The 16,819-nt window shown below is 40.8% G+C and overlaps 1 protein-coding gene across 2 annotated transcripts in view; it reads left to right on the top strand.

Annotated features, from left to right (window-relative positions):
• Nucleotides 1–16,819, top strand: part of eya1 (EYA transcriptional coactivator and phosphatase 1) — a 186,772-nt gene that overhangs the window by 68,685 nt on the left and 101,268 nt on the right. For both annotated transcript variants that reach the window (XM_059982790.1, XM_059982788.1), the window contains one exon: nt 7,620–7,794. In XM_059982790.1, coding sequence (XP_059838773.1) covers nt 7,620–7,794 — 175 coding nt within the window. The remainder of the gene's footprint in view (nt 1–7,619; nt 7,795–16,819) is intronic.

The following is a 16,819-nucleotide window of genomic DNA, read 5'->3' as shown; positions in this document are numbered from 1 at the left end:
ATGGGACGGGAGCCCTAGGGAGGAAGAAAGAGGGAGGGGAGCACCAGAGGGAGATGGAGAACAGGTAAAGAGTAATGGGCAAAGAGAGAAAAAAAAGGGAGGGGGGAAAATAAATAAATCAGGGATAGGGTAAGAAAGGGAGGAGGGGCATTAACGGAAGTTAGAGATATCATTGTTCATGCCATCAGGTTAGAGGCTACCCAGCCGGTATATAAGGTGTTCCTTCAACCTGAGTGTGGCTTCATCTTGATAGTAGAGGAGGCCATGGATAGACATATCAGAATGGGAATGGGATGTGGAATTAAAATGTGTGGCCACTGGGAGATCCTGCTTTCTCTGGTGGACAGAGCCCCCTCGCATTTCATTTGCCACTTCCTTGCCCATCCTCCTAATCTGTCTATGTCCTTCTGCATCCTACCTATTTCCTCGACACTACCTGCCCCTCCAACAATCTTCATATCATCTGCAAACTTGGCAGCAAAGCCATCTATTCTATCATCTAAATCATTTATATACAGAATAAAAAGAAGTGGTCCCAACACTGACCTCGGTGGAACACTAATATTCACTGGCAGCCAACCAGAAAAGGATCCTTTTATTCCCACTTGCTACCTCCTACCGATCAGCCAGTGCTCTAACCATGTTAGTAACTTTCCTGTAATACCAGGGGCTCTTAACCTGTTAAGCAGCCTCATGTGTGGCACCTAGTCAAAGGCCTTCTGAAAGTCCAAATATACAACATCCACTGCATCCCAGAATTTCTACAGGTTTGTAAGGCAGGATTTTCCCTGAAGGAAACCATGCTGACTTTTGTACTATCTTGACCTGCGTCACTAAGTACTGCATCACCTCATCTTTAACAACTGACTCTAGCATCTTCCTAACCACTGAGGTCAGGCTAACTGGTCTATAATTTCCTTTCTTCTGCCTTCACTCCTTTCTTAAAGAGTGGAGTAACACTTGAAATTTTCTAGTCCTCTGGCACCATGCCAGAGTCCAATGATTTTTGAAAGATTATTATTTCTCCTGCCTCATTTTCTAGTGGTCCAATATCCACTATCATTTCTCCTTTATTTTTAACATACTTGAAAAAAACCTTTACTATCCACTGATATTATTTGCAAACTTGCTTTCATATTTCATCTTTTCCATTCTAGTGATTGTTTTACTTGCTCTCTGCAGGATTTTAAAAATTTCCCAATCCTCTATCTTCCGACTAATTTTTGCTTTGCTTTGTTGTATGCCCTTTCTTTTGCTTTTACAATAGCTTCCCTTGTCAGCCACGGTTGTACTATTTTACCATCTGAGTATTTCCTCATTTTTGGAATACACATGTTCTGCACCTTCCTCATGTAGCCCCCTGGGTCGCCTCAGGCTCGCTCAGCTCGCTTCCACCTAGGGGGAGCAGCCTTCGGCCCCGCCAAACTGGGCAATCAGCTTGTGTGGATCCTGTGTGATGTCCCCACCCCGCCAAATAACAGACAGTACACCATATGCGATTAAATGATTCCACTTTATAGATCTTACTGGAACTACGTACTTAGTAGAGATACAATATAAAAGGAAAAGTAAAAGGCGGCAAACTTATCAAAGTCCAACCACTTCATGCACAACCATTGGAGCTCAGTTAACGAAGTCTTCTTGCCACCATTCGATCCCCTCCGACCTCCTCGACCCGCTGCCTGGGACCCACAACGGTGGTCGACGAGACGCTCCACACGAATCTGTCCTTGTCTCCTCTCCTCGCCAAAAACCCTGGGCCTCGTTCAATTGCCCAGCTTACAACATCGTGTCTTCTTCCCCTAACCCCCTCGCGCTGTCTCCTCCAATGTCCGCGCAACACTAGCTTACAGACCCACAAGAAAGAATAACATCTATCCCAATTGGTTAACAAATGAATACAATTCTCGTTATCAGTAATTATAACCCAAACAAGCTGCAAGAGAAAGCACTTTCACTAGTTAACATAACAAAGAAGCCATTTTATTAGCCTCAGCAGTAACATAAAAGAAGAAACCCCTTACACTCATTTTTCCCAGAAACACACGCCATTGCTGCTCTGCCGACATCCCTGCCAGCAGCTCCTTCTAATTTACTTTGGCCATCTCCTCTCTCATACCACTGTAATTTCCCTTACTCCTCTGAAATACTGCTACATCAGATTTTACTTTCTCCCTGTCAAATTTCAAGTTGAACTCAACCACATTGTGATCACTGGTTCCTAAGAGCTCTTTTACCTTAAGCTCCATAATCGCCGCCAGTTCATTATGTAACACTCAATCCAGTATTGCTGTTCCCCTAGCAGGCTTAATAAAAAAACTGTTCTAAATACCCATCTCTTAGCTATTCAACAAACTCATTCTCTTAAGGTCCATACCAACCTGATTTTGCCGATTGACCTACATGTTAAAATCTCTCATGACTACCATAACATTGCCCTTTTGGCACGCTTTATCCATTTTCTGTAATAATCTGTGGTCCATTTCCCAGCCACTATTGGGAGACCTGCTAACAATGTACTTTTACCCTTGCAGTTTCATAACTCAACACACAAGGATTTAACATCTTTAGATCCAATGTCACATCTTTCTACTGACTTGACGCCATTCTTTACCAGTAGAGCCACACCACCCCCTCTGACTATCTTCCTATCCCTCCGATATAATGTGTAACCTTGGACGTTCAGCTCCCAACTGCAACCTTCCTTCAGCCACGATTCAGTGATGGCCACAACATCATACCTGACAATCTGTAGTAGTGCAACAAGATCATCCACCTTATTTTTTATACTATGCGCATTTAGACCCAACACCTTGAGTACCGTATTTGCTATCCTTTCTGATTCTGCATCCCCAATGTTTTGATCCTCAGCCTGTTGGCTGCAACTAAGTCCCATCACCTGCCTGCCCTTCCTGACAATCCGACTGCACGCTATCTTTACTTTTTTACCATCTGTCCTATCCTGAGTCCCTTCACTCTGGTTCCCACCCCCCTGCCAAATTAGTTTAAACCCTCCCCAACAGTCTAATAAACCAGCCTACGAGAATATCGGTCTCCCTCAGGTTCACGTGCAATCCGTCACTTTTGAACAGGTCATATCTCCCCCAGAAGAGATGCAAATGATTCAAGAACCTGAAGTCCTGCCCCCTACATCCACTTCTCAGATACACATTTATCTGCCAGATCATCCTGTTTCTGCCCTCACTGGTGTGTGGCACAGGCTGCAATTCAGAAATTACTATCCGGGAGGTCCTGTTTCTCAGCTTTCTACCTCGCTCTCTAAATTCTCTTTTCAGGACCTTTTTGCTTTTTCCTCCTATGTTATTGGTACCAATATGTACCAAGACATTTGACTGCTCCCCCTCCCTCTCCAAAATGTTGTGGACACGATCTGAGACATCCCTGACCCTGGCAGCGGGTGTCCCGTTCACGTCCACAGAATATCCTGTCTGTTCCCCTTACTATTTGATCCCCTGTCATCACCGGTTCCTTCTTCTCTCTCTTTCCCTTCTGCACCACAGACCCATGCTCGGTGCCTGTAACCTGGTCACCATGGCATTGTCCTGGGAGGTCATCCCCCACAAAAGTATTCAAAGCCATGTACTTGTTCTTGAGGGGAGTGGCCACAGGGGCACTCTGCCCTAACTGCCTACCTCCCTTTCTCCTGACAGTCACCCAGCTACTTGCCTCGAGCAACTTTGGGATGACTACTTTCCTGTAATTTGATAAATTATCTCCTCACTCTCCCGTACAAGCCAAAGGTCATCCAGTTGCTGCTTCAGATCCCTAACACAGTCTTCAAGGAGCTGCAGCCGGACGCACTGTATTCTCATAGGCTGGTTTATTAGACTGTTGGGGAGGGTTTAAACTAATTTGGCAAGGGTGTGGGAACCAGAGTGAAGGGACTCAGGATAGGACAGATGGTAAAAAAGTAAAGGTAGCGTGCAGTCGGATTACACAGATGTAATTCCCTGGTAGACTCTGGGGAACAAATTACAATGGGAGATAGAAAAGACATTTTAAAAAGGCAATGCTGTGATAGTCATGGGGGATTTCAATATGCAGGTAGATAGGGAAAATTATGTTGGTGCTGGATCCCAAAAGAGGGGATTTGTGGAATGCCTACGAGATGTTTTTTGGAGCTACTTGTTTTGAGCCCATTAGGGGAAAGGCAATTCTGGATTGGGTGAGGTGTAATGAACCAGATTTGATTAGGGAGCTTAAGGTAAAGGAACCCTTAGGAGAAAGTGATCACAATATAAAAGAGTTCACCCTGCAGTTTGAGAGGGAAAAGATAAAGTCAGATGCCTTCACTTATGGAAGACACTAGCTATAAGCCAGAAATACAAGCATTTCAGGGGGAAGAATGGAATGTAGCTGCTATCACTAAGGAGAAGGTGCTTGGGAAGATCTCATGGTAAGTAAGTCACCTGGACCAGATAAACTACCCCACAGTGTTGTAAAAGAGGTAGCTGAAGAGGTAGTGGAGACATTAGTAATGATCCTGCAAGAATCACTTGATTCTGGAATGTTTCCAGAGAACTGGAAAAGTGCAAATTTAAAAGTGCAAAGGGAGGAAGCAGAAGAAATAAAATTATATGCCAGTTAGCCTGACTTCAGTGGTTGGGAAAATGTTGGAGACCATTATTAAGGCTACTTAGAGGCACTTGATAAAATATACCAAAGTTAGCTTGGAGGAGAAATCTTGCTTGACAAATCTGTTGGAATTCTTTGAGGAAATAGCATGCAGAATAAATAGAGTAAAAGGATGTTGTTTACTTGGATTTTCCAAAAGCCTTTGACAAGGCCCTGCACATGAGGCTGCTCAACAGGTTAAGGGCCCATGGTATTACAAGAAAGAAACTTGGATGGATAGAAGATTGGCTGGCTGGTATCCATTTAATTTGAGCTCTGTACCATCACCTAACTGCACCTCTACCTCAGTTCATCTGTTGCTGAAACTTTCATCAACATCTTTAACACTTTGCACAAAACTAATAACAGTACTTCTGGTCACTGTCCCGGATGCCACCTTGAATTAAGATCATCTGAAGCTTTCCTGCTTACTTTGTCACCTGCACCAAGCCCTCTGGACTATTTCCGTCACTGCTCAGAGACCTGCAATGGCTTCCAATCGGTTTTTGAACTCCTATTCTTTCATCTCAAATCCCTTCATTGCCGGAACTTTCCATTTTATCATACCTTTGTTCAGCCATACAGTTCTTCAAGATCTTTGAACTGCTCTAAATCTGGCCTGGAATGCACCTTCAATTTTAATTGTTCAACCACTAACAACCATGGTACTTGCAAACCTGTTGCAAAGGCATCTTATTCCTTCTGTCCACCTTTCTGCCTCTCTTCCCATCTATGCCTTTAAGACACTTTTTTTTTTGTTAGCTATGTCTTTGAGCAAGCATTTGTACTATACCCAGCATCTCTTTATGGAATTTGGGGTCATATTTAACTTAATAACGTTCCTGTGGAGAGTCCTAGGCCAAAGCTGCCACCTCCCTGTACATGAAAATTGTTGTTTTCTGATTTCATGTTTGATGAAGGAGGAGCTTCTTTGCAGAAGTGAAAACTGGGATGAAAGGTGTGCCAAAAAGTCACTGTGCAGCAATAAAAATCACAGCTGCTGAAACATTAAAGTAGCTTATGCAACCACACAGTATCTGTACAAAGCTGTTCTTAGTTGTTCAGACTATATCAACGTGTTCCACAAGCAATCTCTCAAACTGTAACAATGCTTTATATAATTCAGTGAAAATATTATTGAATGTATACGCTTAGAAGTTTCTGCCTGGAACAAAATTCTTAGATATGTACAGTATAAACAGTGTCTAAGTAGTACAATACAGGTATGCCAAGCTGTCTTAGAAAAAGGTAATGCAAGCTTAATACTGCAGCATTCAAATCACAGAATACCAATATCTTTGGCTTCTAGTTGCCAAATTGATTCAACCAAGAACATTTTATTAATAAGGTGAGTTTTTCATCACTGTGTTTATGTGTAAGTAATGTATATTTCTTTTATTTTTCGTTGCTAAAGATGTTCTATTCAAGGCCAGCTGAATCAACAGATCACTAGAACTACTTTGGTTCTTAAACACCCAGCATTGCTACAACAATTTTAAGTTGTTAGATTTTAAGATTTTAAAGGCAAAGATTTTAAAATCATAACTCAGTTCCATTGCTCATATTATTGATTCAATACTGAATTATGTTTAGCAATAACAAAACACTATTCATTGTACTGTTACCCCACTGAGCAATTATATTGAGAATAAAATTGTGAAACGTCAGTAACTTCTTGTACTCATCAAAGACAATGTGTTAGAGACAATCCTCAAATAAAAAGTAGGATAATAAGCAGAATTGGAAACTTCTGCTGGACCAAAGGCGAAGGTGACATCTTCATGTGTTAGAGTCAGAAATAGGAAGGGAAAGTTTAAAGTTACTACCTAGGTATTGAGGTCAGTAATGAAGGAATGGCAGTAAACATTCACTGAGGCTAAACCTGAACAGAGACTTTTGAGGGATTTTAAGCAGACCCTTTCTTGTCAGCAAAGAACTGATGTAATGTAGGGCTTTTCACAAGTATCCCTTATGTCTGTGACCATGACAAGTAAACATAGGTTTTTAACCAATAAGATAAGGAATTTTAAACCAAAGATTATGAATCAGAAAGGACTGATTATATGCAAATATTGTAACAAAAATGAAGTAATAATTAAGAAAGAAAGATGAATTAAAAAGAGAAAGTTAAAAGAGAGGTGCCAAAAAAAGAGAAGTTAAGGAACTTTACATTCTGAAGACACAAAACTCCATACCTTAATACGAGTCACCCATTGTTTTGTGCTCATCATCTCTCCTGGTCTCACACATAAATCAATGTAACATCCATGGACTGTGAATAGTTTTGCTTGTTCTACCTTTCCATCCTTTAGTAGATGCACAGACCTCTGTGTACCAATGGAAACACTTTTTTTTACCCCTACATAGTATGCTGCAGTTTTTCATATATTCATCAGAGATCACTATCATCTCTGAGTAGAAAGGTGCTCGTTAAAATCCGCCTTCAAAAACTGGAGAACAAAAGTTTTGCTGATGCACTAGTATAGTGTCAAGGAACTCTTTACCTTGCCTGATGATTCACTTTTCAGATGAGATGCTAAACCTTGCAAGTAAAATAAATGTTGTATTCCGCAACAGCAAAGAAGCATTAGCCAATGTTTAACTCCGTCAGTAATATCTCTACAAAACATTATCCAGTACCTGGACTAAAACTTTAATTAATAAATTCCCTGCATTAAAACAGTCATTACTCTTCAAACCTACTCATTGGATGTAAAAAAAATTGTGAAGTGCATTACAGTTGAGAAAAGTGATAAAGGGATGAAAATTCTTTCTGCCAGTGTCTGTCTGAAGTTTGGGGTTGGCTTTCACATACACTGGTTCACATTTATTCATTCACCCAGCAGCTGTTTGTAATGTTTCCAACTACCTATTAATATCTAAATAAAGCAAAGAATATTATATACAAAATAAATATGGTTTATTATAATTAGGAAATAACTGCATTAAATTAAATCTAAATCTGTTTATGTTGCCTTTTCTAGGAATATTCTTACACGGGCTTTGGCCAGGGGCAATATGCACAGTATTATAACAATTCTCCATATACTTATATGACCAGCAACAACAGCAGTCCAGCACCTCCTTCGACCACTACAACATATCAACTCCAAAGTCCACCATCTGTCACAAGTCAGGCTATTACAGATGCCGTTACAGGTAATAAAAACACTTCTAAATTTACCTGATGTTGAAATTTACTTCCAGGAGCTAAATGTAGGAAGTAAAATATTCAGGGATTCAAATTATTTGAGGTAACTTAGTTCTGTAATTCAATTACAGTCACGTGGAATACAGATCTGAAGATATGTGTTAAATCTCATTGTGCCTTTTGGGAATTTAAATAAACTTAATTTGGCAAATCTTGAACAAAAAAATGTTGGTAACAGGAATTCTGATCCTGACACAGCTAAATCTTGGAAAGCCAAGCTGGTTCAACAGTGATCATTAATAAAAGATATCCGATGTCTTTCCCAAATTTGACCTTAATTTGACTCCATTGCAACATCGATGTCATAGACTCAGCGGACTCGGTATTGGTCCAGTGAGCCATTCAGTTGTTTCAAAAAACTACTTTGCAGCTAGAAACTGTAGGTTTGCCAGAATATAAATGCTACCCTCTTCTTTTAAGCTATGTTCCTGTCTGTGGAGCCAACTAATCAGCAGAAAAGATAGGGCGATTCTCAGCCAAGGGCGAGACTGAGGAAAAGCAATCTATATCTGTGCTAAGAAGAAGGTTTGGATATCTGGCTGGGTTTGTGTAAGTGGGAGAAGACCTTCCACTTGTTGTCTGCTATGTTCTCCAACTTCATTGTTTAAAGTTTGGCACGTTAGAGGAGAATTGGAAATAGGCAGATAATGATCCATCAACAAGTGGGCAGAGAAAAGAACTAGCAGCAACTGAAACCTATTCAAGTCAAGGTGAATGTCCATTAAAATAAAATTTCCTTCATTATTTTGGCCTAACAGCTTTTAGTAATACAAAGTACATATATGTCATTATATACAACCCTGAGATTCACTTTATTGTGGGCATTCACAGTAAATACAGGAAACACAATAGAGTCAATAAAAAACCATATCCTACAGGGTAGACAAACAACAGTGTGCAAAAGACAACAAACTGAAAATCATAAGGGAAAAAATAACAATAAATAACTAAGCAATAAATATCGATAACATGAGTTGAAGAGTCCATACGTTGTGGGAACAGTTCAGTAATAGGGGGACTGAAGTTGAGTGATGTTAGCCCCTCTGGTTCAAGGGCCTGGTGGTTGAGGGGTAATAACTGTTCCTGAACCCGGTGGTGTGAGTCCTGAAGCCTCTGCACCTTCTTGCTGATAACAGCAGCATAGACTTATGATGGCTGCTGCTTTCCTGTGACAGCACTCGGTGTAGGTGTGCTCAATGTCGGGGAGGACTTTACCTGTAATGGACTGGGCCATATCCACTACTTCTTGTGGATTTATCCATTCCATACCAGGCTGTGATGCAACCAGTCAGTATACTCTGCACCACCCATCTATGGAAGTTTGTCAATGTTTTAGATGACGTGCCAAATCTCCACAAAATTTGAAGGAAGGAGATAAGCTGCCAAGCTTTCTTCGTAATGGCTCTTATGTACTGGACCCAGGACCCGTCCTCTGAAATGGTAACACTGAGGAATTTCAAGCTGCTGACCCGCTCCTTCTCTGATTTCCACCCCACTTCCCCCCACTAATGAGGACTGGCTCAAGGACCTCTGGTTTCCTCCTCTGGAAGTCATTAATCAGCTCCATGGTCTTGCTGATATTGAATGAGTTGTTGCTGTAGCATCACTCAGCCAGATTTTCATTCTCCTTAATATGATGATTTGTTACCATTTTTGATACGGCCAGAGACAGTGGTGTCATCAGCAAATTTAAATATGGCGTTGGAGCTGTACTTAGCCTCACAGTCATATTATAAAATGAGTGGAGCAGGGGGCTAAGCACACAGTCTTGTAGTGCGCCTGTGCTGAGGTTGATTGTGGAGGAGATGTTGTTGCCAATCCGAACTGACTGGGGTCTGCAAGTGAAGAAATTGAGGACTCAGTTGCACAAGGAGGTATAGACCCTAAGGTCTTGAAGCTATTGATTAGTTTTGAGGGGATGATAGCATTGAATGCCAAGCTGTAGTCAATGAAGAGCATCCTGATGTATGCATCTTCACTGTCCAGATGGTTAAGTTGCAGGACTAACCTCCAGAGTCCTGGATCATTGATCCAGGGATTGAGTTTGAATTCCACTGTTGTGGCTATAAAAGTTAACTGTAAATTAATCTGGAATTTAAAACAAAATGAAACTTGACTCCGTGAAGGCACTAGACTGTTGTGAAAACCCGCATGATTCACTGGTGTCCTTCAGGTAAGGTCAATAGTTCAAAGGTCCAAGCAAATTCATTATCAAGTACAGTATGAGTATGTCACCATGTTCTACCCTGAAATTTATATTCTTGCAGACATTCACAGTAGAACAAAGAACTACAATAGAATCAACAAAAACTACATATAAACAAAGACTGAAAAAAATCAACGTGAAAAGAAGACAAACTGTGCATATACAAAAATAAAATTAATATTGAGAACATGAGATGTAGAAACCTTGAAAGTGATTCTATTGGTTATGGTATCAGTTCAGAGTTCAGATGAGTGAAGTTGCCACACTGGCTCAGGAGCCTGATGATTGAAGATAATAATTGTTCCTGAATCTAGTAGTGTGGGATGCTAGGCTCCTGTATCTTCTTCCCAACTACCGCAATCAGAAGAGAGCATGGCCTGGATGGTGGGGGTTCTTGATGACTGATGCTGCTTTCTCGTGGCAGCACTCCTTGTAGATACGCTCAATGGTGGGGATAACTTATCCTCCCCATCTGCTTTACATACACAGTCTTTCTTTTGTGTGACTCCAAACCCAAAGTTTGAGTTGACTCTTAACTACTTCCTCAGTGTAAGGGCAGTTGAGTATGGAATATATATAGGCACTTTCCTAAAGTGGGCATGTAACAGCAACTGGTAAACTCGATGTCACACTTCAGGAAGTCTTTGAGTGATGCCTCAAGTAAAATAAATGATCAAGGCAATTTAGCTCTACACATCCATAGTACTATTTTTTTTAAAGTACTCTGGTTTAAGCACCACATGTGGTTGAGCCTGGGATCAGATAGGTGAAGGCTGCATAGAACTATAATCAGTATCACATATTGAATGTAGCCCTTATCCTGAGGCAGTCGAATCCTGAGAGTAATATGCACCAGGCTTGTGTTCTTATTGTTGGTTCATCATGTTGGTTTTGGAAAGTATTCGAAGGGACCAGATATGTAAGTATTGGGATAGATAGAGACTGATTAGGGATCGTCAATGTGGCTCTATGCTTGGTAAATTGTACATAAACAATGTTATGGAATTTTTTTGAGAAGTTACCAGGAAGGTTGGTAAATGCAAGGCAGTGGATGTTATCTACATGGACTTTAGCAAGGTCTTTGAAAAGGTCCCACGTGGGAGGTTGGTCAAGAAGTTTAAGTCGCTTGGCGTTCAAGGTGGAGTAGAAAATTGGATTGGACGGAAGAAGCTAGAGAGTTGTAGTAGATGGTTGCTTCTCTGATTAGTGGTTATGCCACAGGAATTAGTGCTGAGTCCGTTGTTGTTTGTCATCTGTATCAATGACCTGGATTAACAGATTTGAGAATGACACCAACATTGAGGGTGTAGTGGACAGCACGGAGGACTATCAAAGCTCACAGCGGGATCTTGACCATTCGGTGAAATGAGCTGAAAAATGACAAATGGAATTTAATACAAACAAGTGTGAGGTGTTGCATTTTGGGAGGACCAGGGCAGGTCTTACACAGTGAGAGGTAAGGCACTGAGGAGTGTGGTAGAACGGAGGGATCTGGGAAAATTGATCCATAATACCTTGAAAACAGTGTCACAGGAAGAGAGAGTCATAAAGAAACCTTTATAAATCAATGTACTGAATACAAGAATTGGGATGCTATGTGGAAATTGTATAAGACATTGATTGGTGAGGCCTAATTTGGTGTATTGTGTGCATTTGGGCCACCTACATACTGGAAAGATGTAAATAAGATTAAAAGAGTGCAGAGAAAATTTACAAGGATGTTACCAGGATCTGAGTTATTGGAAAAGGCTGAATGCTTAAGACTTTATTCCCTGGAATGTAAAAGACTGAGGGGGGATTTGATGGAGGTAAACAAAATTATGAGGGGTATAGATAGGGCAAATGTAAGCAGGCTTTTTCCTTGGAGGGTGGGTGAGATCAGAAGTAGAGGTCATTGGTTAAGGGCAACAGTAAGAAATTTAAGGGGAACGTGAGGAGGAACTTCTTCACAGAAGGCAGTGAGAGTGTGGAACGAGCTGCTAGTGCAGTTGGTAGATGCAGGTCATTTAAGAGAAATTTGGATAGGTGCATGGATGCGAGGAGTATGGAACGCTATGGTTAGGGTGCAAAGGAATGGGACTAGGCAGGTTAATAGTTTGGCATGGCCTAGATGGGCCAAAGGGCCTGCTTCTGTGCTGTAGTGTTCTATGACTCTATTAAAAGCCTACCTTCCCCACTGCTGCTTCTTGTGAAGGCCATAAGACATAACTTCCTGTGAATTTCTGCTCTGTTGTATGCCCTCAGACATGGAGCTAGCAAATGCCCAATCTTATAGCTTGTCATCCAGCTCTCTAGGCCAAGACAAGGTATGTCAGTCTTTCAAACTACAGAGATTCAATCTAGACCCATTGATCTGCATCTTCTTTATCTTAAGCCTCTTTAGCCTGCCTTTATTTTTATATTGCTTAAGCATTACATCCTCCTCAGTCAACTCAAACAGGACACATCCCAAGTATCATAATGCCAGGATTTAGGAAATGGTGTTTGGTCCCTTAGATATTTTTCCCTGGCAATGTCAGATAGTTGGTTGCTGTTATCCATTGGTTATGTGCCAGAAAATTCATATCTACCATTTCATCCCATCATGTGTGTGATTTTACACACATAAAAAGGCTGTTGAAGAAGTTTTCTCTTCATAGTGGTCTTCACAACTGGCTGGTGTGTTTATGGACATTTTTAATCTCTCCCTCTTCCAGTGTGTCATGCCCTCCTGTTTCAAATTGTCCAGCATTGCCCTGTTGCACTCACCTCAATTATTACCAAATGCTTTGAGAGGCTGGTTAAAACTACATCTGCAGCATGCTACCACCCACACTGGACCCCCAACAATTCGCCTACCAAAGGAACTGGTCTACCGATGATGCCGTAGCCACATCACTGCACCTGGAGAAGAGGGATGCATACATTAGAATGCTGTTCCTGGACTACAACACCATAATTCCCTCCAGACTTGACAAGAAGCTCAGAGACCTCGGTCTGCACCCTGCCTTGTGCAGCTGGATCCTGGACTTCCTATCGGATCGCCGACAGGTGGTAAGGATAGTCTCCCTCACCTCTGCCCCTCTGACCTTCAACACAGGTGCCCCCCATGGTTTTGTCCTGAATCCCCTCCTCTACTCTCTTTACATCCGCGACTGTGTTGACACACACAGCTCCAGTCTGCTGATCAAATTTGCAGATGCCTTATTTCTGGTGGTGACGAGACAACCTACAGAGAAGAGGCTAACACCCTAACACAGTGGTGTTAAGATAGCAACCTCTCCCTCAATGTCCAGAAAAACAAAAGAGCTGAATCTGCAGGATTCTACAGGTTTGGACTCTGGCGTAGTGCCAGAGGACTGGAGAATTGCAAATGTTACTCCACTCTTGAAGAAAGGAGAATGGCAGCAGCAAGAAAATTATAGACCATTAGCCTGACCTCAGTGGTTGGGAAGATGTTGAAGTCAATTGGTAAGAGCCTATGCCAGTAACTTTGCTATAATGCCATGGGCTCTTAACTTGGTAAGCAGCCTCACATGTGGCACCTTGTCAAGGGCCTTCTGAAAGTCCAAATATATCCACTGCATCCTCTTTATCTATCCTGGGTGTAATCTCCTCAAAGAATTCCAACAGGTTCATCAGCCAATATTTTCCTTTGAGGAAGCCATGCTGAATTTGTCCTACATTGTCTTGTGTCACCAAGTTCTCCATAACCTTATCCTTATCAATTAACTCCGCAACTCTACCACTACATCTTTCCTCGAGAGCAGGGATGTGATGCTGAGTCTTTATAAAGAACTGGTGAGGCCTCACCTTAAGTATTGTGGACAGTTTTGGGCTCCTCACCTAAGACAAGTTGTGCTGGCATTGGAAAGGGTTCAGAGGAGGCTCACAAGGAAGATTCTGGGAAAGAAAGGGTTATCATATGAGGAATGTTTGATAGCTCTGGGTTTGTACTCACTGGAATTTAGAAGGATGAGGGGGATCTCGTTGAAGCCTTTTGAATGTTGAAAGGGTGAGACAGAGTAGATAGGAAAAGGATGTTTCCCATGGTCAGGGAATCTAGGACAAGAGGGCACAGCCTCAGGATAGAGGAGCATCCATTTAAAACAGAGATGTGGAGAAATTTTTTTAGCCAGAGAGTGGCGAATTTGTGAAATTTATTATCACAGTCAGCTGTGGAGGCCAGGCCATTGGATGTATTTAAAGCAGAGCTTGATGGGTTCTTGATTGGACACAGCATCAAATGTTACGGGGAGAAGGCTGGCAAGTGAGGCTGGGGAGGGGAAAAAGGATCAGCCATGATTGAATCGTGGTGCAGACTCGATAGGCCAAATGGCCTAATACTGCTCCTTTGTCTTATGGACTTAGAACCTTTTGAACAAAAAACAATTCCTGCACTCCCTTGTCTAATCAATGAGATGTTCTCACAACCATTGATCTCACTTTAAGGACTCTTTATCTTGTTATTTTATGTTCTCATTATTTATTGCTACTTATTTATATTTGCATTTGCACAGATTGTTGTCTTCTGCACTCTGGTTGCTCTTTCGTTTATCCTGTTGTAGTTATTATTCTATGGATTTGCTGAGTATGCCCACAGGAAAATGAATCTCGGTTGTATGTGGTGACATATATGTACTTTGATAATAAAATTTCCTTTGAATTTTTTGAATTTTTTCATTGTACAGATGTTAATCTGAGACAATTTTCAGCGCACTTTTCAAGTGAAGATTGTGCACGTATACAATACTGATAAAGAACTCTGCTTCAACTGAGAATGCAGATCAGATGATTGATAGGTTAAGTAGTTGGGATCTTGTGACAGATTTGTTCAGCCCATCGTGTGTTTTTTTTTTAACCCTGTGAAGATATGTATTTGATGAAACACCTCCAAGCAAAAACGTGTGGTGTTAGTATTCACAGTGACCACCAGCCCTCAAGACACATTGCACTTCTTTTGAATGGGTGGTTACCTCAGGGTGCCAAAACAGAGGTGCTTTATTTTCCAAAGCTGCAAATGATATATTATAACTAGAGTGAAAAGAATATATGCTTTTTTATTGTTCACCAAAGGGGTTTGTGTTGAATTGCATGATTTAATGTTTTACATTTTAAGAAATCCTATTTCCATCCAAACTCTACACACATGCCTCACATACGATACGATATGCAAGATATTAGAACTTAATGAGAAGTTAACTTTGATCAGTCAAATTGCACACTGCCACTTCTGTAACAATTGCAGAAATTCCTCCTCCAAAATGATTATTTTGTAGAATAATGATGCAGAAAGAAACATCTAAGCATTTTAGGCCCATGAAGTATCTTAAAATAGAATAAAAGCCTTCTGGGGAAAAGATTACCAAATTATAAGTTCACTCAAGTGTACCCGTTAAAGAAATTAAACTGCCAATAATTCGTCCATTATATTTTCAGAACAGAAGTGCTCAGGTATTTTGAAGAGCAGGCAAACGTAATTCAGAATACTGCTTACACAGTTTTATAATTATTGCTCTTTAAAGGGTAGTAACTTTATTAAAATTCAGATATTCCTCCTGATGTGTTTTGTACATTTCTTTTTGAAGTTTTGGAAGGGTCCATTTTTGGAAAGACAGTGTGGGGTTGCATTTGTTGGAATCTGCCAGTAAGTTTAGTGGACAAGTATTTGCAAAGGAAACAAGTGCTGACCATGGGGGGAAAAAATCATGAAAGTCAGCTAAATACTAAAATAATTAGTACATAGTCCTTAGAAAAATAGAGGGCAATGGGTAACCCTAGGTAATTTCTAAAGTAAGTACATGTTCAGCACAGCATTGTGGGTTGAATGGCTTGTATTATTCTGTAGGTTTTCTATGTTCTAATTCCTTTTAAGTCTGCCATTTAACTAACCAAAGCAAAACTAGCACAATATGGCACTGTTAAATGCAAGTAACAGGCCATTTAACATCTGTGCAGACAAACATATTGATAACAGCTATGATGACATGGTTCAGAACTTACTGTAAGTTTAGTTTCTATAACTGTGCCAATCTGGATCATGCTCTGCCTTGAAAAAGTTCTTGTTGAAACATAATATGCACCTATTTCAGGCTGTCAGCTAATTGGGCACAGCATTGAACATTGTACAGATCACAAGAAATTCTATCATTGTGATTTAAAACAAAAAAGATAAAGTAGGCTCCAGCCATCGGGAATAGAACAATGTAGTTATCTGAAGATAATATGCAACAAATCCTGGGAATCCAAAGCAAAGCAGAAATGCAGGGAAGTCAGTCAGAAATATCAGTCAGTCAAGCAGCAAATGTAAAAAGTGAAGCTAGTTAATGTATCAGGTCAGAGGAGAAAATAAAGTGACTGAGCATATTATCTATATCTTGAATTATCTGTATCTAAAAGTTTAGATTTTCAGGTCCCAGCACTTGGGCATATGTGACTACGGCAAAAGAATTACTATCTTGTTAAGTATTGGCAAACGTTAGTCTTCCTAGATTTTTCTTGGTTTAGTCCATTTATATATTGGGTACCAACACCTGATCTGGATTCATCTCCTCAACAAAATAAGATCCCACTTCAAAGGAAAGGGATCGAGAAATTTGCACTCTTTCAGTGTACATGGAGAACAACCCCAAATATACATGCAGCTGTAGACCCACAGGAGGAGGACAAAAGGTTTCCTCGTGTTAGTAAAGGGCACATTTACAGATCTACATTTAGAATGAATTGAGGGTGTTGTGTCTGTGCGAGAAATTGTGGTTTGAATGCAGAATTTTTATTTTACTGAGAGT

The sequence above is a fragment of the Hypanus sabinus genome, chromosome 1 (genome assembly GCF_030144855.1).
Source record: "Hypanus sabinus isolate sHypSab1 chromosome 1, sHypSab1.hap1, whole genome shotgun sequence".
NCBI lineage: Eukaryota > Metazoa > Chordata > Chondrichthyes > Myliobatiformes > Dasyatidae > Hypanus > Hypanus sabinus.
The sequence above is the reverse complement of the archived record's forward strand: the minus strand, read 5'-3'. Positions and strand labels throughout refer to the sequence as shown.